At 46.0% G+C, this 27,370-nt stretch overlaps 1 protein-coding gene across 3 annotated transcripts in view; it reads right to left on the reverse strand.

Moving 5' to 3' along the window:
• The window catches only part of PDE2A (phosphodiesterase 2A), a 992,945-nt gene that overhangs the window by 230,671 nt on the left and 734,904 nt on the right, over nt 1–27,370 (reverse strand). For all 3 annotated transcript variants that reach the window (XM_082244574.1, XM_082244575.1, XM_082244576.1), the window contains 2 exons: nt 13,668–13,777; nt 11,591–11,646 (listed from right to left, as the gene is read on the reverse strand). In XM_082244574.1, coding sequence (XP_082100700.1) covers nt 11,591–11,646; nt 13,668–13,777 — 166 coding nt within the window. The remainder of the gene's footprint in view (nt 1–11,590; nt 11,647–13,667; nt 13,778–27,370) is intronic.

The following is a 27,370-nucleotide window of genomic DNA, read 5'->3' on the forward strand; positions in this document are numbered from 1 at the left end:
CAGATAAAGAGTTCCCTTGGCCCCCCCCCCCCCCCAATCTGTTGTAGGTAAGAGTCAAAGAACACTTTCCCAAGGGTTAAAAAATTCCAAAAAACTTCTCACTTTAATAATAAAATAATAATTTAGAGGGAGGCTAACTGCAATAAACAGAGTGTGCGTCCAATCCCAGGAAGCGTTCCCTCCGTTGGAACGTTTCATTGTGGAAATTCATTTGGTGAGATTAATCACACTTTACAAAACCAGCGTCAGAGCGAACGTTACCACGAGCCGGGCCCAGGGCAGCCATCAGGACGGTATCTTCCGCTCTTTAATGTTGCGGATGAATTAGTCGCTCCGTCTCCTGGCTCAGGGCCAGGCAATTCTGTATTATTATAACGCAATAATAAATGCGAATAAATCACGAGTCGCTCTCGGCTAATGTTCGGTTTGTTTTCTCTGCGATAAACGGCTCATTAAGGGAAGTGATCAGCGCTTTTCTGAGGGCTCTTAGGAAGTGTCGATCATTTACAATGTATCTCTTCCTGCTGGTTAGTGATCAGCGAGAATATTCTGTGATTACAGTACTAAGCAGAGTATTTTGGGGGTAAGGCGCTTGCATAATGCTAACAAGCAAGCCCAGCACTGCACCCTCACTGGCAGCTGCAGCCAGTAATTTCCTGGATAGAGGACACCCCCTCCTTTAATTCGCTAGATTTCTATTCTTTTAATCATGGAATAAAATTTTATATCATTATTAGGAAGAAAATGAATATAGACTGATTCCATTACACTACTAAGAAAGCCCAGCACTACATCCTCATTGGCAGCTGCAGCAAGCTCTTTCCTCTCCAGCCTGTATGTCCCAGACCCTGCCCTTTCATTCACTGGTTTTTAGTTCCTTCAATTATAGAGTGATATTTTATATCATAATTTTTCCTTTTTCTCCACAAGGTGGTTCTACGACACTACGAAGCAAGCCCAGCACTACATTCTCACTGGCAAGTGCAAAAAGTAAATTCCTGGATGGAGGAAACCCCCCTTTATTAATTCGCTAGATTTCTATTCTTTTAATCATGGAATAATATTTGATATCATTATTAATAAGAAAATAATTATAGGCTGATTCCATTACATTACTAAGAAAGCCCAGCACTACATCCTCATTGGCAGCTGCAGCAAGCTCTTTCCTCTCCAGCCTGTATATCCCAGACCCTGCCCTTTCATTCACTGGTTTTTAGGTCCTTTAATCATAGAGTGACATTTTATGATGTCATTTTTATTTTTTTATTTTTTTTATACAGGGTGGTTTCATGACACTACGAAGCAAGCCCAGCACTACATCCTCACTGGCAAGTGCAAAAAGTAATTTCCTGGATGGAGGAAACCCCCCTTAATTAATTCGCTAGATTTCTATTCTTTTAATCATGGAATAAAATTTTATATCATTATTAGGAAGAAAATGAATATAGGCTGATTCCATTACACTAGTAAGAAAGCCCAGCACTACATCCTCATTGGCAGTTGCAGCAAGCTCTTTCCTCTCCAGCCTGTATGTCCCAGACCCTGCCCTTTCATTCACTGGTTTTTAGTTCCTTCAATTATAGAGTGATATTTTATATCATAATTTTTCCTTTTTCTGCACAAGGTGGTTCTAGGACACTACGAAGCAAGCCCAGCACTACATTCTCACTGGCAAGTGCAAAAAGTAAATTCCTGGATGGAGGAAACCCCCCTTTATTAATTCGCTAGATTTCTATTCTTTTAATCATGGAGTCATATTTTATATCATTGTTAGGAAGAAAATGAATATAGGCTGATTCCATTACACTACTAAGAAAGCCCAGCACTACATCCTCATTGGCAGCTGCAGCAAGCTCTTTCCTCTCCAGCCTGTATGTCCCAGACCCTGCCCTTTCATTCACTGGTTTTTAGTTCCTTCAATTATAGAGTGACATTTTATGACATTGTTTTTATATTTTATTTTTTTTTTATACAAGGTGGTTCCACGACAGTATGAAGCAAGCCCAGCACTACATCCTCACTGGCAAGTGCAAAATGTAATTTCCTGGATGGAGGAAACCCCACTTCAGTAATTCGCTAGATTTCTATTCTTTTAATCATGGAATAATATTATATCATTATTAGGAAGAAAATGAATATAGGCTGATTTCATTACACTACTAAGAAAGCCCAGCACTACATCCTCATTGGCAGCTGCAGCAAGCACTTTCCTCTCCAGCCTGTATGTCCCAGACCCTGCCCTTTCATTCACTATATTTTCATTCTTTTAATAATGGAGTCATATTTTATATCATTGTTAAGAAAAAAAATGAATATAGACTGATTCCATTACACTACTAAGAAAGCCCAGCACTACATCCTCATTGGCAGCTGCAGCAAGCTCTTTCCTTTCCAACCTGTACTGTATATCCCAGACCCTGCCCTTTCATTCACTGGTTTTTAGTTCCTTCAATTACAGAGTGATGTTTTATATCATTTTTTTTTTCTACAAGGTGGTTCCACGACACTACAAAGCAAGCCCAGCACTACATCCTCACTGGCAGCTGCAGCAAGTCATTTCTTAGATGAAGGAAACCCACCACCTCCTTCCATTCACTGGATTTCAGCTCATTCAGTCACAGATGATTCCATTACACTACTAAGAAAGCCCAACACTATATCCTCATTGGCAGCTGCAGCGAGGTCTTTACTTCCTAGCCTCGTTATCCTTGGCCCCGACCCTATCATTCATTGGCTTTCACTTTCTTAAATCATAGAGTGATATTATATATATATATATATATATATATATATATATATATATATATTTTATACAAGGTGATTCCATGACACTAGAAAGCAAGCCCAGCACTGCACCCTCACTGGCAGCTACAGCAAGTCATTTCCTGGATAGAGGACACCTTCCCTCTTTTCATTCACTGGATTTCTGTTCTTTCAATCATAGAATAAAATTTTATATCATTGTTAGGGAAAAAATGAATACAAAATGATTCCATGACACTACTAAGAAAGCCCAGCACTACATCCTCATTGGCAGCTGCAGCAAGCTCTTTCCTCCATAGCCTGAATGTTCCAGGCCCCGCCCTTTTATACACTGGCTTTCAGTTCCTTCAATCATAGAGTGAAATTTTCTATCATATTGTTTTAAAATTTTAATACAAGGTGATTCCACAACACCACAATGCAAGCCCAGCACTGCACCCTCACTGGCAGGTGCAGCAAGTCATTTCCTGGATAGAGGACATCCTCGTTCTCTCCTCCCCAGCCTGACTGCCCCTGCCCCCCCCCCCCTCCTTTTATTCAATGGATTTCAGATATTTCAATCATAGATGATTCCATTACACTACTAAGAAAGCCCAGCACTAAATCCTCATTGGCAGCTGCAGCAAGCTCTTTCCTCCCTAGCCTGTAAATCCCTGGCCCCGCCCCTTTCATTAGCTTTTAGTTCCTTCAATCATAGAGTGATATTTTATATCATATTTATTTTTATACAAAGTGATTCCACGACACTACGAAGCAAGCCCAGCACTGCACCCTCACTGGCAGCTGCAACATGTCCTTTCCAGGCTGGAGGACATCCAGCATCATCTTGCGCTTTCCTCACAGCCTGATGGCCCCTGGCCCCTCCCCTTTTATTCACTGGATTTCAGTTCTTTCAATCATGGATGACTCCATTACACTACTGGGAAAGCCCAGCACTACGTCCTCATTGGCAGCTGCAGCAAGTTCTTCCCTCCCCAGCCCGTATATCCCTGGCCCTGTCTCCTTTCGGACATTGGCTTTCAGTTTCTAGGAACGCCCCACTTCTTTCAGCAAAGAGACATCCCAATCCAGCAAAGAGACGGCCTCATATATTCAGCAAAGCAATATCCTAATCCAGCAAAGTGACAGCCTCATATTTTCAGCAAAGAGACATCCCAATCCAGCAAAGAGACATCCCTTCAGCTGCATCAGCTTACTCTGCAGCCTCACTGCTTTAGAAATTGTTAGTTACTACAGCAGCAAAGCACATTAGATGGACCTACATCATCTTCAATCAGCAGCGATTCCTGAATATCACTCTACCTACCAGAGACGGCTCGGGCCGTACATTAGCCGCCCAGGTTTGCTTTTAGTGGGGGATGGGAGGGTCGGAATATTGGTCATTATCAGTAAAGTGCTCTCTCCCGTAGACCCGCCATTCCTGGAATATACAGGAAAATGGGACTAATAATACGGCGCTCATACCGCCCACGGCGCTCATACAGCCCACGGGACAGAGAGCCTCCATCCTCTTATATTTAGATAGAAATGTAACCCCTTCCAGTCCGCCCTAGAGTTCCCGTTAACCGCGTCCCGTCTACCCGCCGCCTTTTTTTACTGCGGCAGGGTGGCTCTCCTGCGCGAACCGACGTAGATTTACGTCGGTCGGGCGCCTGCAGCTAGGGGGCGAGCGTGCGCTGCCGGCATGGGTCAGGTTGCTCTGATTGTCGCCTGACACCCGCGATCGTTCCCTGCTGAGAGAGAAGGACGGTCGGATGTTGTAAACACGGCCAACTGTTCTTCTCTCTGGAATGATCACAGAGCGCCTGTGATCCTTCTATATAGGAAAACATGATCATTTCACAAGCCACCCCTCCCCCCCACAGTTAGAATCACTCCCCTAGGCTCACATTTAACCCCTTGATCACCCACAATCTTAACCCCTTCCCTGCCAGTGTCATTATTACAGTATTACCGTTCTTCTCTCTGAAATGATCACAGAGCACCTGTGATCCTTCTATATAGCATCACAGGTCTCTATGGTCATTTCACAAGTCCCTCCCCCATACAGTTAGAAAACACTCACCTAGGCTCACACTTAACCCTTTGATCGCCCCCTGGTGTTAACCCCTTCCCTGCCAGTGTCATTATGTGACAGTGCATATTTTTAGTACTGATTACTGTAGTAATGTCACTGCTCCCCCCAAAAAGTGTCAAAGTTGTCAGTTAGGGGTCCGATCTGTCTGCCGCAATGTCGCAGTCCCGCTAAAAATCGCAGATCGCCGCCATTACTAGTAAAAAAAAAAAAAACAATAAAAATTACAAATCTTTCCCGCAGTTTGTAGACGCGATAATTTTTGCGCAAACTAATCAAAATACGCTTATTGCGATTTTTTTTACCAAAACTATGTAGCAGAAAACAAATTGGCCTAAAATGTTAAAAAATTTTGATTTTTGATTTTTTTGGTGGGAAAAATAACAGAATGTGAAAAATATTGTTTTATTTTTTCAGAATTGTCGCTCTTTTTTTTGTTTATAGCGCAAAAAAAAAAATGGCAACCACCAAAAGAAAGCTCTATTTGTGGGGGAAAAAAAGGAAATCAATTTTATTTGGGTACAGCACCACACGACCGTGCAAATTGTCCGTTAAAATAACGCAAAATCCTTCCGGTCCAGAAATGGTTAAAGGCCTAGCTGCCTATTGCTAATAAGAGACTGCTGCACACAGTCAGACTCATAGCAGATGCTAAAATCAGCTCAACCACCTGTCTTCCACACATCGTTGATTATGCTGAATAACTCACCTATCGTCTACTGTGGGTGCTGTGTTTATACTTAGGATAATGTGTAATGTTTTTAGTTTTAGCCTTGTTGCGTTGCTGAGTTAATTAGCATGTTAATGATAACATTGTCTAGATGTGGATTCCCATTCACCTATTGTTTCTGTCCAGATGGCTAGGTAATTAGTTCAGGTTAATTATATCTCTGTACACAATTTTTACCTGCATAGGATAATGTAATCAGGCACCTGACCTGGTGAGGTATTCTGATCAGGAGGGGGATGTCCTCCTCTGTGGTATATATTGTGTGTGAGTCTGTTCAATAAAATGTTGTTTTTTTTCCAGATCCGGCTAGTTTTGTATGGGGGGGGGGGCGGCTGTAATATCTGATATCTATGTTCAGACTGGAGGAATCGGTATTCTGACAGAAGCCCACAAGCATTGTGGGGTCGCGGTTCCGTTACATAAACAAATCAGGAAAATACCTGATTATGGCCACTAGGTGGAGCCAGCCCCGGGACAAGGTCATCCAGCGCCCAGGGCAAGGATGTCAAACTGCGCTCCCCCTTCTCTTAGGTGAAGGGTTAAGGCGCCCCCCCCAATCCCTGCAATAAACTATTGCACCCAGGGCAACCGTCCCTCCTGCCCACCCCTTGTCCCAGGCTCTGGGTGGAGCTGATGCAGGAAAAAAATATTTATTTACTGTAATCATCATCGCCCTCTAGTGGCCATAATGTGGTATTTTAACTTTGGTGAAGCGCCTTTGGCACCAATTACAGCCTCAAGTCTTTTGAGTATGATGCTACAAGCTGGGCACACCTATTTCTCGGCAGTTTTTTCCCAGTCTTTTTTGTAGGACCTCTCCAGCTCCATCAGGTTGGATGGGGAGCATTGGTGCACAGCCATTTTCAGATCTCTCCAGAGATGTTCAATCCGGCTCAAGTCTGGGGTTTGGCTGGGCCACTCATGGACATTCACAGAGTTGTCCCTCAGCCACTCCTTTGTTATCTTGGCTGTGTGCTTAGGGTGGTTGTCCTGTTAGAAGATGACCCTTCGCCCCAGTCTGAGGTCCAGCACTCTGGAGCAGGTTTTCGTCAAGGATGTCTCTGTACATTGCTGCATTCATCTTTCCCTCGATCCTGACTAGTCTCCAGGGTAAAGGTTTTGGTTAGGGGTTAATTTATTTGTTATTATTTATTTACTTATTATTATTTATTTATTTTGTTAGGCTAAGGGTTAGGTTAAGATTAGGGTTAGGGGTTAATATTAAGGTTAGGGTTATTTTATTTTTATTTTTTTATTATTATCATTTTTTTATTTTGTATTTATTTTGTTTATTTATTATTTATTTATGTATTTTATTTATTTATTTACCTTTTTGTAAGGGGTTAAGGCTTAGGGGGGTAAAGGTTTTGGTTAGGGGTTAATTTATTTGTTATTATTTATTTACTTATTATTATTTATTTATTTTGTTAGGCTAGGGGTTAGGTTAGGATTAGGGTTAGGGGTTAATATTAAGGTTAGGGTTATTTTTTTTTATTATTATCATTTTTTTATTTTGTATTTATTTTGTTTATTTATTATTTATTTATGTATTTTATTTATTTATTTACCTTTTTGTAAGGGGTTAAGGCTTAGGGGGGTAAAGGTTTTGGTTAGGGGTTAATTTATTTGTTTTTATATATTTACTTATTATTATTTATTTATTTTGTTAGGCTAGGGGTTAGGTTAGGATTAGAGTCAGGGGTTAATATTAGGCTTGGGGGTTGGGCTTAGGGTTATTTTATTTATTTTAATGTATTTTTATTATTATGAAAGCAAAAAAACATACCCCAGCTAAACCGTTGCGTCTGAAGTGAAAATGCTAGGGTTATTTTATTTATTTTTTGATTATTATCATTTTTTATTTTGTATTTATTTTGTTTATTTATTTATGTATTTTATTTATTTATTTATTTACCTTTTTGTAAGGGGTTAAGGCTTAGGGGGGTAAAGATTTTGGTTAGGGGTTAATTTATTTGTTATTATTTATTTACTTATTATTATTTATTTATTTTGTTAGGCTAGGGGTTAGGTTAGGATTAGGGTTAGGGGTTAATATTAAGGTTAGGGTTATTTTATTTATTTTTTGATTATTATCATTTTTTTTATTTTGTATTTATTTTGTTTATTTATTGATTATTTATTTATGTATTTTATTTATTGATTTACTTTTTATTTTTTTTACCATTTATATTGTTAGGTTAGGGTTAGGATTAGGGTTAGGGGTTAATATTAAGGTTAGGGTTAAGGGTTAGGGGTAAAGGTTTTGGTTAGGGGTTAATTTATTTGTTATTATTTATTTACTTATTATTATTTATTTATTTTGTTAGGCTAGGGGTTAGGTTAGGATTAGAGTGAGGGGTTGATATTAGGCTTAGGGGTTAGGCTTAGGGTTATTTTATTTATTTTAATGTATTTTTATTATTATGAAAGCAAAAAACATACCCCAGCTAAAACCGTTGTGTCTGAAGTGAAAATGCTAGGGTTATTTTATTTATTTTTATTACATTGTATTTTTATTTATATTGATTATTATGTATTATTATTATTTAATTCTCACATTTGTGCAGAAAAAACTTTCAAAAACGTGCAACAAAACAGGGTAAAACACTCAAATTAAGCGTTTCCATGCATTCGTATGGAACAAAAAAACATTTAAAAAATGCCAAAATCTGTCCGATTTGAGCTACAAAAAAAAAAAAAAAAAAAGCTCCAGAACTTTCTTGAGCTTCAGGCGTTTGGTTTCAGGTGACTTGGAGTGGAGATGTGAGCCGTCTCCATAGAGAATAATTGATTTTTTCTCCTCCAGAATTTTGGAGCTTCAAGGTGTGAACAGGGGAAAGGCTCGGTTCACACCTACAGGTGCAATGAATGGTGGCTGCGTTTCGGGACCACGCTTGTAGGACCACCAATTCAATTCAATGGTCTGCCCTATGAAGGAGAAGTGTGGAAAAGAATTGCGTGGCACACTTTATCCGGCACACGGTAATCTGTCCATACCAAAGGACACAGTTGGTTGCGATTGTCCTCCAGGCCAAAAATCCCACCAACAGCCCACATGGGCGTCCATCATAGAGGAACACGGGATGAGGTCTGATTGGGTTCCCTCGCTGTGCGCCTGCTTATTCTCACAATTAATAAAAAGAGATAAATACGTTTCTGACATTTCCTGGGATTGAGACGGATGTAATAAATGATTCATTATTCAGAGGGCGGAATTCTGAGACAAAAGACATAATGAGGAGAAGGAGGAGGAGGAGGATAATTAAAGTCATCATTAAAAGGATTATAGATTGATGAGAACCGGCTCCCAGCTACTGATCCCGACTCTAAGTCCAAATTAATTATTGTGATCTAACCGCTGGATAGAAGAGAGCCGCGACCATCAAAAACGTCCCGGAACAAGAAGAAGGCAATGACATGTTATAATGGGGTGGTGAGTGTCCTCAACTCCTTTATGTGTCCATGGCACTGCCAGCTATGCCAGTTATCTCAACTCCAGGACAAAGTTTTGGCTTTTGAGAATGGTCTCTGCAGGTTAAAAGAGCAGCTCTAGCTGCAAGATTCAATTCTCCTCCGGCATTGTCCCCTGCAATAATCTCTTTTTGCCACAAGATGTCCCCAGTCTTCTCCATTAAATGATGCCCTTTATCTGACTGAGGGCATACTGTGAGGGCTTGGTGTCATGGACCCACCCCTGAGGGGGTGTCACCACACCCTGCAGTAATCCCTTTTTACAACAAGATGTCCTCAGTCTTCTATATTGAATGATGCTGTGCATCAGATTGAGGACATACTGTGAGTGCTCAGTGCCATTGACCCACCCCTGAGGGGGTGCCACCACTCCTTACAGTAATCCCTTTTCACCACAAGATGTCCTCATTCTTCTATATTGAATGACGCCATGCATCAGACTGAGGATATACTGTGAGTGCTCGGTGTCATAGACCCACCCCTGAGGGGGTGCCACCACACCTTACAGTAATCCCTTTTCACCACAAGATGTCCTCAGTCTTCTCCATTGAATGATGCCCTGCATCAGACTGAGGACATACTGTGAGTGCTCTGTGTCATTGACCCACCCCTGAGAGGGTGCCACTACACCTTACAGTAATCCCTTTTCACCACAAGATGTCCTCAGTCTTCTAGATTGAATGACGCCATGCATCAGGCTGAGGACATACTGTGAGTGCACAGTGTAATGGTCCAATCCCTGAGGTAGTGCCACCACCCCTTACAGTAATCTCTTTTCACCACAAGATGTCATCAGACTGAGGACATACTGAGAGTGCATGTGCCATGGTCTTGCCCCTGAGGGGGTATCACTACGCCCAGCAGAAAATCCCTTTTCTCCACAAGATGTCCTCCCACCATAAGATGTCCCCGTCTTTTCTGTTGAAAGTTGCCCTGCCTCAGACTGAGGACATACTGAGAATGCTCAGTGTCATCGACCCACCCCTGAGGGGTGTTCACCACATGCTGCAGGAATCTCTTTTCACCACTAGATATCCTCAGTCTTCTATATTGAATGATGCCCTGCATCAGACTGAGGACATACTGAGAGTGCATAGTGTCATGGTCTCGCCCCAGAGGGGGTTGTCACTGCACCTTGTAATAATCTCTTTTCACCACAAGATGTCCTCAGTCTTCTATATTGAATGATGCCCTGCATCAGACTGAGGACACACTGAGAGTGCATAGTGTCATGGTCTCGCCCCAGAAGGGGGTGTCACCACATCCTGCAGGAATCTCTTTTCACCACTAGATGTCCTCAGTCTTCTATATTGAATGATGCCCTGCATCAGACTGAGGACATACTGTGAGTGCACAGTGTTATGGTCCCATCCCTGAGGGGGTGCCACCACACCTTACAGTAATCCCTTTTCACCACAAGATGTCATCAGACTGAGGACATACTGAGAGTGCACGTGCCATGGTCCTGCCCCTGAGGGGGTATCACTAGGCCCTGTAGTAATCTCTTTTCTCCACAATATGCCCTCCCACCACAAGATGTCCCCGTCTTTTCTGTTGAATGATGCCCTGCCTCAGACTGAGGACATACTGTGAGTGCTCGGTTTCATGGACCCACCCGTGAGGGGGTGTCACTAAACCCTGCAGTAATCCCTTTTTACCACAAGATGTCCTCAGTCTTCTGTATTGAATGATGCCCTGCATCCGACTGAGGACAGTCGTGCTCGGTGTCATGGACCCACCCCTGAGGGGGTGTCACCACACCCTGCAGTAATCCCTTTTCACCACAAGATGTCATCAGACTGAGGACATACTGACAGTGCACGTGCCATGGTCTTGCCCCTGAGGGGGTATCACTACGCCCTGTAGTAATCCCTTTTCTCCACAAGATGTCCTTCCACCACAAGATGTCCCCGTCTTTTCTGTTGAATGATGCCCTGCCTCATACTGAGGACATACTGTGAGTGCATGGTGTCATGGACCCACCCCTGAGGGGGTGCAAGCACACCTTAGAGAAATCCCTTTTCACGACAAGATGTCGTAAGACTGAGGCATACTGGGAGTGTACAGTGTCCTGGTCCCACCCCTGAGGGTGTACCACCATATCCTGCAGTAATCCCTTTTCACCACACAATTTCCTCTGTCTTTTGTATTGAATGGCACACTCCATCAGACTGAGGACATACTGTGAGTGCACGGTGCCATGGACCCATGCCTGAGGGGGTGTCACCACACCCTGCAGTAATTCCTTTTCACCACAAGATGTCCTCAGTCTTCTCTATTGAATGATGCCCTGCAACAGACTGAGGACATACTGTGAGTGTACGGTGTCATGCAGGTGCCTAAGGAGGTATATCAATGCATAAAGATGCATTTGAAACCGAATAATGCATAACATATAATTGGGGGGATCCTCTAAGGGGAGGGAGTGGGATTGGGGGCCTGGAGTTTGGCTTAAAGGAGAGGTGTAGACAACCATGTAAGATGTTTTCTAGGCCCCGCCTACACTATCTTGCTGAATCAAGTTAAAGAGGTGCATAATGGGCGGTACTTACCAGTATGACGCACAGGACACGCCCGCTCTCCTGCTCTATAAGCGGTACAATCACAACTGCAACACAAAGAGGGACAGTGATCAGGAATACGGAAATAGGGTATCAAAGTTCAACTTCTGTCCACTATGGGCTTTCTGAGGGCCTACAGGCAATAAGCCAAGTCTTTCTTAAAGCTGAACCCCAGAACCCCAGCCAAAAAAAAAAATAATAAACATGAACAGCCCAATATAAGATAAAAGAAAAAAAAAAAAAAAAGCTTTTGCTGCAATTCTCATCTCCAATCCAGAGGCTTCCAAGGTAGTAATTTTTTTTGCCACTAGATGTCCTCAGTCTGACAGCCAGCATCATTCAACCCACTTCCTCTGAACAGTGGCCTCCCAGGCCATGTTCCGAAGCATTTCACCCTGACCATGGAGCTTACTCATAGAGGTCTATCACTAAGCCTCTTACGTGGGGCAAAATACAGTATCTCACAATAGTAAGTACACCCCTCAGATTTTTGTAAATATTTTATTCTATCTTTTCATGTGACAACACTGAAGAAATGACACTTTGCTACAATGTAAAGTAGTGAGTGTACAGCTTGTATAACAGTGTAAATTTGCTGTCCCCTCAAAATAACTCAACACAGCCATTAATGTCTAAACCATTGGCATGGCAACAAAAGTGAGTACACCCCTAAGTGGAAATGTCCAAATTGGGCCCAAAGTGTCAATATTTTGTGTGGCCACCATTATTTTCCAGCACTGCCTTAACCCTCTTGGGCATGGAGTTCACCAGAGCTTCACAGGTTGCCACCGCAGTCCTCTTCCCCTCCTCCATGATGACATCACGGAGCTGGTGGATGTTAGAGACCTTGCGCTCCTCCACCTTCTGTTTGAGGATGCCCCACAGATGCTCAATAGGGTTTAGGTCTGGAGACATGCTTGGCCAGTCCATCAACTTTACCCTCAGCTTCTTTAGCAAGGCAGTGGTCATCTTGGAGGTGTTTGGGGTCGTTATGTTGGAATACTGCCCTGCGGCCCAGTCTCTGAAGGGAGGGGATCATGCTCTGCTTCAGTATGTCACAGTACATGTTGGCATTCATGGTTCCCTCAATGAACTGTAGCTCCCCAGTGCCGGCAGCACTCATGCAGCCCCAGACCATGACACTCCCACCACCATGCTTGACTGTAGGAAGACACACTTGTCTTTGTACTCCTCACCTGGTTGCCCTCACACACGCTTGACACCATCTGAACCAAATAAGTTTATCTTGGTCTCATCAGACCACAGGAGATGGTTCCAGTAATCCATGTCCTTAGTCTGCTTGTCTTCAGCAAACTGTTTGCAGGCTTTCTTGTGCATCATCTTTAGAAGAGGCTTCCTTCTGGGATGACAGACATGCAGACCAATTTGATGCAGTGTGCGGCGTATGGTCTGAGCACTGACAGGCTGACGCCCCCCACCCCTTCAACCTCTGCAACAATGCTGGCAGCACTCATATGTCTATTTCCCAAAGACAACCTCTGGATATGACGCTGAGCACGTGCACTCAATTTTATGATCGACCATGGCGAGGCCTGTTCTGAGTGGAACCTGTCCTGTTATACCGCTGTATGGTCTTGGCCACCGTGCTGCAGCTCAGTTTCAGGGTCTCGTCAATCTTCTTATAGCCTAGGCCATCTTTATGTAGAGCAACAATTCTTATTTTCAGATCCTCAGAGAGTTCTTTGCCATGAGGTGCCATGTTGAACTTCCAGTGACCAGTATGAGAGAGTGAGAGCGATAACACCAAATTTAACACACCTGCTCCCCATTCACACCTGAGACCTTGTAACACTAACGAGTCACATGACACCGGGGAGGGAAAATGGCTAATTGGGCCCAATTTGGACATTGTCACTTAGGGGTGTACTCACTTTTGTTGCCAGCGGTTTAGACATTAATGGCTGTGTGTTGAGTTATTTTGAGGGGACAGCAAATTTACACTGTTATACAAGCTGTACACTCACTACTTTACATTGTATTGCAGGGCACCCCGGCAGTACCGATCGGGTACAGCAGGGGGCGGGGCCTGCATCACCCACAGACTGACCTTGTTTGTCGGGGGGCAGCGGGGCGGCCAGGCTGCTCATCTGCTGTCCCAGGAGCTCGGAGGGGGTCAGGCCGCTGCATTCTATCCGTTTTCGGAGCAAAACTGAATCCCTGGAAAGAAAAAAGGTGAGAAGGAAAGTCAGTGAGAGGCGGCACAGGGCCCCCACACTACACAGGACCCCACACTATACAGGACCCCACACACTATACAGGACCCCACACACTATACAGGACCCCACACACTGTACAGGACCCCACACTATACAACCCACAGATTATCACTTTCTCACCAATCACATCCATATCTAACTACTGACATGCACAACATACAGCAACTGCATCACTTATAATAGAAGCTCCGCCTTTTATCATTACACAGCCATCCCTCCATCCAATCAGGCAGGAGGAGGAGGAGGCATTTCCTCAGTCTCCCCTCACCCAGTGATCAGACTGTACATTGTAACTTTGTAGAAGGAGGAGGAGACATTTCCTCAGTCTCCCCTCCCCCAGTGATCAGACTGTACATTGTAACTTTGTAGAAGGAGGAGAAAGCATTTTCTCAGTCTCCCCTCCCCCTAGTGTTTAGACTGTACATTGTAACTTTGTAGAAGGAGGAGGAGCCATTTCCTCAGTCTCCCCTCCCTCAGTGATCAGACTGTACATTGTAACTTTGTAGAAGGAGGAGGAGGCATTTCCTCAGTCTCTCCTCCCCCAGTGATCAGACTGTACATTGTAACTTTGTAGAAGGAGGAGGAAGCATTTCCTCAGTCTCCCCTCCCCCAGTGATCAGACTGTACATTGTAACTTTGTAGAAGGAGGAGGAGGCATTTCCTCAGTCTCTCCTCCCCCAGTGATCAGACTGTACATTGTAACTTTGTAGAAGGAGGAGGAAGCATTTCCTCAGTCTCCCCTCCCCCAGTGATCAGACTGTACATTGTAACTTTGTAGAAGGAGGAGGAGGCATTTCCTCAGTCTCTCCTCCCCCAGTGATCAGACTGTACATTGTAACTTTGTAGAAGGAGGAGGAAGCATTTCCTCAGTCTCCCCCCCCCCCCCAGTGATCAGACTGTACATTGTAACTTTGTAGATAGGGGAGGGGGCATTTCCTCAGTCTCCCCCAGTACATTGTAACTTTGTAGATAGGGGAGGGGGCATTTCCTCAGTCTCCCCCATCAGACTGTACACTGTAAATTTGTTGTAAGTCACAAAGTAAGAGGTTGCAGCAGGGGCTGATCTGTGTCAGACATTTGTGAACACAGCCAAGAACAGCACAGGCACCAGGATTTACATGTGTCATCTCTGAGCCAGAGTATATGGTGACTCTGGATGTTGCCGGAACAAAGGTGATGTCGTCCTTCTGGAGAGGAGTTGACCCAACCTTGGAGCCTAAACCTGACCATAACTCTCAGGCTCCATTCACACCCAGACGTTCTGGAATCGCAGGTAGAATCAGGCGATTCCGCCCTTGATTCCAGAATTGCAGCAAAACACAGGAGGTGTTTGCGATGCCAGTACTTAATTGCACCCCAATCGCGGTGCAATTTTGTCGTTATTGTTGCGTGGTAAATCATACTGCATTCACGGCAAACAGTAACATATGGAGCTTTCTCCCAAAAGAAGCTGCTGCTCCTTTTTGAGTGACAAGTTTAGCGCGTTTCGATTTTGCTGTTATTGCAGCGCAATTTATTGTGCAACAACCACTGCAAAATCGCACCGCAATTGGGGTGCCATTAAGAAGAAATGGCATCGCAAACACCTCCTGTGTTTTACTGCGATTCTGGAATCAAGGGCGGAATCTCCTGATTCTACCTGCAATTCAAGAATCAAGGGCGGAATCGCCTGATTCTACCTGTGATTCCAGAATCAAGGGCGGAATTGCCTGATTCTACCTGCAATTCCAGAATCAAGGGCGGAATCGCCTGATTCTACCTGTGATTCCAGAATGCCCTGGTGTGAATGGAGTCTTAGAGTTCACACCTGAACGTAGCGTCTTTCAGCGTTTTTTCTCGTGTTTTTATGCACAATTCTGGTGCGTTTTTATGCGCTTTCTGCACGTTTTTATACGGCATTTTTGAGCTTTGGCACTTTTTTATTAGCCAATAGAGAAAACTATCAGCTGTTGCATCAATGTTTATAAATAATGTTACTTTGTATCTCTCTATCTCCCGTCTGAGCAATGTTTATAAACAATGTTACTTTGTATCTCTCTAGCTCCTGTCTGATCAATGTTTATAAACAATGTTACTTTGTATTTCTCTATCTCCCGTCTGATCAATGTTTATAAACAATGTTACTTTGTATTTCTCTATCTCCCGTCTGATCAATGTTTATAAACAATGTTACTTTGTATCTCTCTGTCTCCCGTCTGATCAATGTTTATAAACAATGTTACTTTGTATCTCTCTATCTCCCGTCTGATCAATGTTTATAAACAATGTTACTTTGTATCTCTCTGTCTCCCGTCTGATCAATGTTTATAAACAATGTTACTTTGTATCTCTCTATCTCCGGTCTGATCAATGTTTATAAACAATGTTACTTTGTATCTCTCTATCTCCTGTCTGATCAATGTTTATAAACAATGTTACTTTGTATCTCTCTAGCTCCTGTCTGATCAATGTTTATAAACAATGTTACTTTGTATTTCTCTATCTCCCGTCTGATCAATGTTTATAAACAATGTTACTTTGTATCTCTCTATCTCCCGTCTGATCAATGTTTATAAACAATGTTACTTTGTATCTCTCTATCTCGTGTCTGATCAATGTTTATAAACAATGTTACTTTGTATCTCTCTATCTCCTGTCTGATCAATGTTTATAAACAATGTTACTTTGTATCTCTCTCGTGTTTGTGTTGATTAGATGTTATGAGTACAATGTCGCTGGTGGTGGGGACTCCGGTTGCACATGCAGTACCCCCCTCCCCCCCTCTCGGTATGTCAGTATACATATCACCGGCACCCACAGGCAGTTTATACATCAGGCTTCCTCAGATGAACCCAACCCCCCACAATCTTGGTTTTGCACATTTGCAGGCAGCCCAGCCCCCTCTCCTTTTCTATGTACGCCGCAGAACCGCTGCTGAATTATCACCTGTAAATCATTCTGCGCTGAGTCCCGGGGGGATAAATGTAATTAACATCGCACAGCGTGCGTCTGCTCCGGGCCGCTCGGTTATGATGGAGCCAGCCTGGGTTCTGGTATGCTTCATTCCAGCATCATTTATCACTAAAATTAGGGATGGGAATCATTCACGTTCTCCCCCAGATTCATCACATCACACCCGTCTGATATACAGTACAGTACTGGGATGGGAATGGTTCATCTCCCCCCGGGGGGTGTCTGTGGCCCGGCCAATGAACTTAGGGTGGCAATAGAGTGAGCGACGTGTGCAGGGTTTTGGGTGGGGGCGGGAGAATCCACCTGGGTTTGGTTTTAGCCGGGATTAGCGAAACCAGTGGGAAGCCTTCGAACCCGAGCTTGGTGGCAAACCCATTCAAACCTTGAATCCCCTCCTGCCATGCTTCCCGGGCTCCACTGTCCCCCCTACAGACCCGGGACCGGCATGGTGGGTGTCACTGGGTGAAGGATTGAGAAGATTTGGAACCCGAGCTTGGTGGCAAACCCATTCAAACCTTGAATCCCCTCCTGCCAGGCTTCCCGGGCTCCACTGTCCCACCCACAGACCCGGGACCAGCATGGGGGGGTGTCACTGGGTGGAGGATTGAGAAGATTTGGAACCCGAGCTTGGTGGCAAACCCATTTTAGTCTAGGCTGATGAACCTTGAATCCTCTCCTGCCATGCTTCCTGGGCTCCACTGTCCCACATACAGTCCTGGGACCGGCATGGTGGGTGAGGAGGAAGGAGACCAGCAAACATCCATTGGCTGATCTTCTGTAGCCCCTAGGTGAATAACATCACTTCATCCCCCGGATGGTGAGGCCAGGGAGGAATCTTGAACCCCTTCCTAACATGCTTGCCTCGCTGTCCCGTGTTCGGGCCTGGGACCGGCATGATGGGTGTCACTGGGTGGAGGAGTGAGAAGCCTTCGAACCCGAGCTTGGTGCCAAACCCATTTTAGTCTAGGGTGATGAACCTTGAATCCCCTCCTGCCATGCTTCCTGGGCTCCACTGTCCCACCCACAGACCTAGGACTGGCATGGTGGGTGTCACTGGGTGGAGAGGAAGGAGACCAGCAAACATCCATTGGCTGATCTTCTGTAGCCCCTCGGTGAATAACATCACTTCATCCCCCGGATGGTGAGGCCAGGGAGGAATCTTGAATCCCTTTCCTAACATGCTTGGCTCACTGTCCCATGTACGGGCCTGGGACCGGCATGGTGAGTGTCACTGGGAGGAGGAGTGGGAAGCCTTAGAACCCCAGCTTGGTGCCAAACCCATTTTAGTCTAGGGTGATGAACCTTGAATCCCCTCCTGCCAGGCTTCCTGGGCTCCACTGTGCCACCTACAGTCCTGGGACCAGCATGGTGGGTGTCACTGGGTGAAAAGGAAGGAGACCAGCAAACATTTATTGGCTGATCTTCTGTAGCCCCTAGGTGAATAATGTCACTTCATCCCCTGGATGGTTTGGCCAGGGAGGAATCTTGAACCCCTTCCTACCATGCTTGCTCTGCTGTCCCATGTACGGGCCTGCTACCCCCATTGTGGGTGTCATTGGGTGAAGAGGAAGGAGACCAGCAAACATCCATTGGCTGATCTTCTGTAGCCCCTAGGTGAATAATATCACTTCAACCCCTGGATGGTGTGGCCAGGGAGGAATCTTGAACCCCTTCCTACCATGCTTGCCCCGCTGTCCCATGTACGGGCCTGGGACCGGCACGGTGGGTGTCACTGGGTGGAGAAGAGGGAGACCAGCAAATGTCTATTGGCTCATATACCTTAGCCACAAAGTGTATAAAATCACTTCTGGTTTCAGGTGTCACTTTCTCCTGGATGGTGTGGCCAGGGAGGAATCTTGAACCCCTTCCTACCATGCTTGCCCCGCTGTCCAATGTACGGGCTTGAGACTGGCATGGTGGGTGTCACTGGGTGGAGGAGTGAGAAGCCTTCGAACCCGAGCTTGGTACCAAACCCATTTCAGTCTATGGTGATGAACCTTGAATCCCCTCCAGCCATGCTTCCCAGGCTCCACTGTCCCACCCACAGACCCGGGACCGGCATGGTGGGTGTCACTGGGTGAAGAGGAAGGAGAACAGCAAACATCCATTGGCTGCACTTCTGTAGCCCCTCGGTGAATAAGGTCACTTCATCCCCTGGATGGTGAGGCCAAGGAGGAATCTTGAACCCCTTCCTAACATGCTTGCCTCGCTGTCCCGTGTTCGGCCTGGAACCGGCATGGTGGGTGTCACTGGGTGGAGGAGTGAGAAGCCTTCGAAACCGAGCTTGGTACCAAACCCATTTTAGTCTAGGGTGATGAACCTTGAATCCCCTCCTGCCATGCTTCCTGGGCTCCACTGTGCCACCTACAGTCCTGGGACCGGCATGGTGGGTGTCACTGGGTGAAGAGGAAGGAGACCAGCAAACATTCATTGGCTGATCTTCTGTAGCCCCTAGGTGAATAACGTCACTTCATCCCCTGGATGGTGGGGCCAGGGAGGAATCTTGAACCCCTTCCTACCATGCTTGCCCCGTTGTCCCATGTACGGGCCTGGGACCGGCATGGTGGGTGTCACTGGGTGGAGGATTGAGAAGTCTTCGAACCCAAGCTTGGTGCCAAACCCATTTTAGTCTAGGGTGATGAACCTTGAATCCCCTCCTGCCATGCTACCTGGGCTCCACTGTCCCACCTACAGACCGGGGACCGGCATGGTGGATGTCACTGGTTGAAGAAGAAGGAAACCAGCAAACATCCATTGGCTGATCTTCTGTAGCCCCTAGGTGAATAATGTCACTTCATCCCCTGGATGGTGTGGCCAGGGGGGAATCTTGAACCCCTTCCTACCATGCTTGCCCCGTTGTCCCATGTACGGGCCTGGGACCGGCATGGTGGGTGTCACTGGGTGGAGGAGTGAGAAGCCTGCGAACCCGAGCTTGGTGCCAAACCCATTTTAGTCTAGGGTGATGAACCTTGAATCCCCTCCTGCCATGATTCCCGGGATCCACTGTCCCTCCTACAGACCTGGGACCGGCATGGTGGGAGTCACTGGGTGAAGAGGAAGGAGACCAGCAAACATCCATTGGCCGATCTTCTGTAACCCCTAGGTGAATAAAGTCACTTCATCCCCTGGATGGTGTGGCCAGGGAGGAATCTTGAACCCCTTCCTACCATGCTTGCCCCGCAGTCCCGTGTTCGGGCCTGGGACCGGCATTGTGGGTGTGACTGGGTGAAGAGGAAGGAGACCAGCAAACATCCATTAGCTGATCTTCTGTAGCCCCTAGGTGAATAATGTTACTTCATCCCCTGGATGGTGTGACCAGGGAGGAATCTTGAACCCCTTCCTAACATGCTTGCCCCATTTTCCCATGTACGGGCCTGGGACCGGCATGGTGGGTGTCACTGGATGGAGGAGTGGGAAGCCTTCGAACCCGAGCTTGATGCCAAACCCATTTAAGTCTAGGGTGATGAACCTTGAATCCCCTCCAGCCATGTTTCCTGGACTCCACTGTCCCACCTACAGTCTTGGGACCGGCATGGTGGGTGAGGAGGAAGGAGACCAGCAAACATCCTTTGGCTGATCTTCTGTAGCCCCTAGGTGAATAAGGTCACTTCATCCCCCGGATGGTGTGGCCAGGGAGGAATCTTGAACCCCTTCCTAACATTGCTTGTCCCGCTGTCCGTGTTCGGGCCCGGGATCGGCATGGTGGGTGTCACTGGGTGGAGGAGTGAGAAGCCTTCGAACCTGAGCTTGATGCCAAACCCATTTAAGTCTAGGGTGATGAACCTTGAATCCCCTCCTGCCATGCTTCCTGGGCTCCACTGTCCTACATACAGACCTGGGACCGGCATGGTGGGTGTCATTGGGTGAAGAGGAAGGAGACCAGCAAACATCCATTGGCTGATCTTCTGTAGCCCCTAGGTGAATAACGTCACTTCATCCCCTGGATGGTGTGGCCAGGGAGGAATCTTGAACCCCTTCTTACCATGATTGGCCCGCTGTCCCATGTACGGGCCTGGGACCGGCATGGTGGGTGTCACTGGGTGAAGGGGAGGGAGACCAGCAAACATCCATTGGCTGATCTTCTGTAGCCCCTTGGTAAATAATGTCACTTTATCCCGTAGATGGTGTGGCCAGGGAGGAATCTTGAACCCCTTCCTACCATGCTTGCCCCGCTGTCCTATGTATGGGCCTGGGACTGGCACCGCGGGTGCTACCAGGTGGAAAACAAAAAGAGACGGGCGCACCGACCTCGTGCATTACCACTAAAAAGGTTTATTTACAATCCAAAAAAGAAACATGCCTTGTACTCACAAACATATGACAGTTGCACGCATGCAAAGACAATGGAACCAATCGTCTCCAAGATAGCCAGGATACTCCTACGGTGGTTGGTGACGTGATGGTATCCACATATGCCTGGCCAACGCGTTTCGAGGGAGGACACTCTTACTCAGTGCTAAAAAGTGCTACTCTGGAGGGGAGGGGGACCAGGAAACGTCCGTTGGCTGCTCTCCCTTAGCTGCAAGGTGTATAACATCACTTCTGGTTTTAGGTGTCACTTTCTCCAGCTGCTGTGGCCAGTTGGGAATCTTGAACCCCATCCTACCACACTTAATCTGCTGTCCCATGTACGGTATCCGGACCGGAATGGCGGGTGTCACTAGGTGGAGGGGAGAGAGACTAGGGAACATCTGTTGGCTCATCTCCCTTAGCCACAAGGTGTATAACATCACCTCTGGTTTCAGGTGTCACTTTCTCCAGCTGCTGTGACCAGTAGGGAATCTTGAACCCCATCCTACCACACTTAATCAGCTGTCCCATGCACGGTATCGGGACTGGAATGGTGGCTGTTACCAGGTGAAGGGGAGGGGGACTAGGGAACGTCTGTTGGCTCATCTCCTTTAGGCGCAAAGTATATAACATCACTTCTGGTTTTAGGTGTCACTTTCCCGTGGGTGGCGTGGCCAGGGAGGAATTTTGACCCCAACCAACCATGCTTGCTCTACTGTCCCATGTACGGGCCCAGGACCAGCATGGCGGGTGTCACCAGGTGGAGGGGAGAGAGACCAGGGAACGTCTGTTGGCTCATCTCCCTTAGCCGCAAAGTTTATAACATCTCTTCTGGTTTCGGGCGTCACTTGTCCCAGCCGCTGTGGCCAGGGAGGAAACTTGAACCCCCAACTAACATGCTTGCCCTACTGTCCCATGTATGGGTCCAGGACTGGCATGGCGGGTCTCACTAGGTGGAGGGGAACGTCCATTGTCTCATCTCCCTTAGCCGCAAAGTTTATAACATCTCTTCTGGTTTCGGGCGTCACTTTCCCCGACCTCTGTGGCCAGGGAGGAAACTTGAACCCCCATCTACCATGCTTGCTCTACTGTCCCATGTACGGGCCCGGGACCGGCATGGTGGATGTCACCAGGTGGAGGGGAACGTGCGTTGGCTCATCTCCCTTAGCCGCAAGGTGTATAACATCTCTTCTGGTTTCATGTGTCACTTTCCCCAGCCGCTGTGGCCAGGGAGGAAACTTGAACCCCCTCCTACCATGCTTGCTCTACTGTCCCATGTCCGGGCCCGGGACCGGCATGGCGGGTGTCACCAGGTGGAGGGGAACGTCTGTTGGCTCATCTCCCTTAGCTGCAAAGTGTATAACATCTCTTCTGGTTTCAGGCGTCACTTTACCCAACCACTGTGGCCAGGGAGGAAACTTGAATCCCGACCTAACATACTTGCTCTACTGTCCCATGTACGGGAGGAGGCTAACAGAGCACCATCTGTGTTCCATTAGCTTCAATGTAAGCCAGGCGAGACGTCTAATAGACCCCTGATGTCATGTAAAGAGCACCTGTCACAAAGACATTATATCATATAGGCGATGCTTGTTCTGCTATGTAATATAAATAAAGTTTTAGTAAAAAAAAAAAAAATGGGTGGATAAATGAAGTTATATCCAAGCACTTAAACCCCCCTGGAAAAAAATTGCGCTTTATAAACCGCGAGCGCATATCCCATGACTCGGAAAATTGGCACCGCCCCTATTTTATTCTCCAGGGCCTCTGCTTCCAGAAAAGAGGGTTTTGGGGTTCTGAAATATCTTCAGGCCTAAAGTGATTTTTAAAGGGTCAAAGCCATGAAGGAGCATGCAAGGGGGGGTAGCCAAGTCCCCATCGTCCTTTCCAGACACCCCCCCCCCCTCCTTCATCACACATCTAATGCCCCAAGAGAAATTTATGGGGGAGGATTTCTAGTGTAATCTGTAAGAACATTCAGAAAATACACAGGGAACGTTCGATCAGAAGAGAAATTATCCAAAGAACTTCCTATAAAAAGGGAAAGTACCCTAAAAACATTCATTCAGAAGAGAAAAGACCAGAAGAACATTCGATCACAAGAGGAAATACTCTTATGGATATTCAGTACCCTAAGAATATTCATACCTAGGAGAAAACATGCTAAGAACATGCGATCCAAGGAGGAAATACCCTAAGAACATTCATGCCTAGGAGGAAACATGCAAAGAACATTCGATCCAAGGAGGAAAAACCCTAAAACCATATAATTCTAGGAGGAAATATGCAAATAACATTCGATCCAAGGAGGAAATACCCTAAGAACATTCATACCTAGGAGGAAACATGCAAAGAACATTTGATACAAGGTGGAAATACCCTAAGAACATTCGATCCAAGGAGGAAGTACCCTAAGAATATTCATACCTAGGAGAAAACATGCTAAGAACATTCGATCCAAAGAGTAAATACCCTAAGAACATATAATTCCAGAAGAAAATATGCAAAGAACATTCAATCCAAGGAGGAGACATGCTAAGAACATTCGATGCAAGGAGAAAAAACCCTAAGAACATGTAATACTAGGAGGAAATATGCTAAGAACATTTGATCCAAGGAGGAAATATGCTAAGAACATTCGATCCAAGGAGGAAATACCCTAAGAACATTCTTACCTTGCAGGAAACATACTAAGAACATTCGATCCAAGGAGGAAAAACCCTAAGAACATTTGATCCAAGGAGGAAAAACCCTAAAGAAGCTTCATACCTAGGAGGAAAAACCCTAAGGACATTCGATCCAAGGTGTAAAAACCATAAGAACATATAATTCTAGGAGGAAATATGCAAAGAACATTTGATCCAAGGAGGAAATACCCTAAGAACATTCATAACTAGGAGGAAACATGCTAAGAACATTCGATCCAAGGAGGAAATACCCTAAGAACATTCAAACAAAAAATGACCCCAAAAACATTCGATCAGAAGAGAAAATGCTCTAAGAACACTCGATTTTTCTCTATTCCACACAATAGCCTGAGCTTTACACATGATGGGAAGTTCTGTAAAAGGAAGGAGTGAACGCTGGGTAGGTGACGCAGGGAAGGTACATTCGGTGTCTCTGGCCGCGATGTGAATTTGTTATGAACAGCCCCCCCTGGTGTGGAAGTCATGGCGCCCGCTGTACTAACTGCGGCGGATTGGACCCCAGGACACGTTCGATAAAAGCTCGGCTCTAATGGAAAAACATTTAAAATGTAATTTTCCCACTACGCCCTTTTCATCCGCTGTATAAACAACGGTTAATCTGCGCGGGTGAAAACACGGCTTTATGCGGCGATGTAAGCGCGGTGAGTTGGCAGGACGCGCGCTCCCCTCCTGGCGTTCGGACATATGTAAGCCCGCCGCCCGCGTGCCAAGCCGGAGCCGGCTGACCTTTGTTGCTGTAAACACCAATTAAAGGAGAGAACATTCGCCCCGGACGTCTCTGAACGCCGCTGCGTTGGAATATGAAACATTTCTACCAAGTCAACCTTTTAAAAGGGAGGTCGAAGGGTGAGCGCAGAACGCGGATCTACTCTTCATCATTACAACTGCTGATGGGGAGCGGAGGACGCGCGGTCAGCGAGGTGGGGGGGAGCGGAGGACGTGTGGTCAGCGAGGGGGGAAGTAGAGGACGCGCGGTCATCGAGGGGGGAAGCGGAGGATGCGTGGTCAGCGAGGGGGGAAGTAGAGGACGCGCGGTCATCGAGGGGGGAAGCGGAGGATGCGTGGTCAGCGAGGGGGGAAGTAGAGGACGCGCGGTCATCGAGGGGGGAAGGGGAGGATGCGCGGTCAGCGAGGGGGGGAGGGGGAGCATTCATAAAAGACAGGCTGACCTTATTTTAAGGAAAAATTGCCCTAAAATGGACAATGGGCATTAAAGAAATGGTAAGAGACTATGGATATGATACAAGAGATGATCAGAGACTATGGACATGATGCAAGAGATGGTCAGAGACTGTAGACATGATACAGGAGATGGTGAGAGACTATGGATATGATACAAGAGATGATCAGAGACTATGGATATGATACAAGAGATGGTCAGAGATTATGGACATGATACAAGAGATGGTCAGAGACTGTAGACATGATACAGGAGATGGTGAGAGACTATGGACATGATACAGGAGATGGTCAGAGACTATGGACATGATACAAGAGATGGTCAGAGATTATGGACATGATACAAGAGATGGTCAGAGACTGTAGACATGATACAGGAGATGGTGAGAGACTATGGACATGATACAGGAGATGGTGAGAGACTATGGACATGATACAAGAGATGGTCAGAGACTATGGATATGATACAAGAGATGGTCAGAGACTATGGATATGATACAAGAGAGGGTCAGAGACTATGGACATGATACAAGAGATGTTCAGAGACTGTAGACATGATACAGGAGATGGTGAGAGACTATGGACATGATACAATAGATGGTCAGAGACTATGGACATGATGCAAGAGATGGTCAGAGACTGAGGACATTATACAAGAGATGGTCAGAGACTATGGACATGATACAAGAGATGGTCAGAGATTATGGACATGATACAAGAGATGGTCAGAGACTGTGGATATGATACCAGAGATGGTCAGAGACTGGGGACATGATACAAGAGATGGTGAGAGACTATGGACATGATACAATAGATGGTCAGAGACTGTGGATATGATACAAGAGATGGTCAGAGACTGTGGACATGATACAATAGATGGTCAGAGACTGTGGATATGATACAAGAGATGGTCATAGACTACAGACATGATGCAAGAGATGGTCAGAGACTGTGGACATGATACAATAGATGGTCAGAGACTGTGGACATGATACAAGAGATGGTCAGAGACTGTGGACATGATACAAGAGATGGTCAGGGACTGTGGACATGATACAAGAGATGGTCAGAGATTATGGATATGATACAAGAGATGGTCAGAGACTGTGGACATGATACAAGAGATGGTCAGAGATTATGGATATGATACAAGAGATGGTCAGAGACTGTGGACATGATACAAGAGATGGTCAGAGACTATGGATATAATACAAGAGATGGTCAGGGACTGTGGACATGATACAAGAGATGGTCAGAGACTATGGACATGATACAAGAGATGGTCAGAGATTATGGACATGATACAAGAGATGGTCAGAGACTGTAGACATGATACAGGAGATGGTGAGAGACTATGGACATGATACAATAGATGGTCAGAGACTGTGGATATGATAAAAGAGATGGTCAGAGACTGTGGATATGATACAAGAGATGGTCAGAGACTGGGGACATGATACAAGAGATGGTGAGAGACTATGGACATGATACAATAGATGGTCAGAGACTGTGGATATGATACAAGAGATGGTCAGAGACTGTGGACATGATACAATAGATGGTCAGAGACTGTGGATATGATACAAGAGATGGTCATAGACTACAGACATGATGCAAGAGATGGTCAGAGACTGTGGACATGATACAATAGATGGTCAGAGACTGTGGACATGATACAAGAGATGGTCAGAGACTGTGGACATGATACAAGAGATGGTCAGGGACTGTGGACATGATACAAGAGATGGTCAGAGATTATGGATATGATACAAGAGATGGTCAGAGACTGTGGACATGATACAAGAGATGGTCAGAGATTATGGATATGATACAAGAGATGGTCAGAGACTGTGGACATGATACAAGAGATGGTCAGAGACTATGGATATAATACAAGAGATGGTCAGGGACTGTGGACATGATACAAGAGATGGTCAGAGACTATGAACACGATACAAGAGATGGTCAGAGACTATGGATATGATACAGGAGATGGTCAGAGACAGCAGACATGATACAGGAGATGGTCAGAGACAGCAGACATGGTACAGGAGATGGTCAGAGACTATGTGCATAATACAGAGGACGGTCAGAGACTATGGACATGATACAAGAGACGGTGATAGACTATGGACACGATACAGGAGATGGTCAGAGACTGAGGACATGATACAGATGATGGTCAGAGACTATGGACACGATACAGGAGATGGTCAGAGACTATGGACATGATATAAGAGATGCAGAACAGAGCAATAGGGAAACACAGACCAGGGTCTGTAGGGGTCCTCACCCCAGGAGCCGGCGGCGGGCGCGTCACCTCCAGAGCCCCGTAAAAGTGATCAGGTGGCTCTAGGACCGCCAGGATCATTTTTACCCCTAAAGCTATTTTCCAGCTAAAATAT

The sequence above is a fragment of the Pelophylax lessonae genome (assembly GCF_965119305.1).
Source record: "Pelophylax lessonae genome assembly, chromosome: 2".
Lineage (NCBI taxonomy): Eukaryota > Metazoa > Chordata > Amphibia > Anura > Ranidae > Pelophylax > Pelophylax lessonae.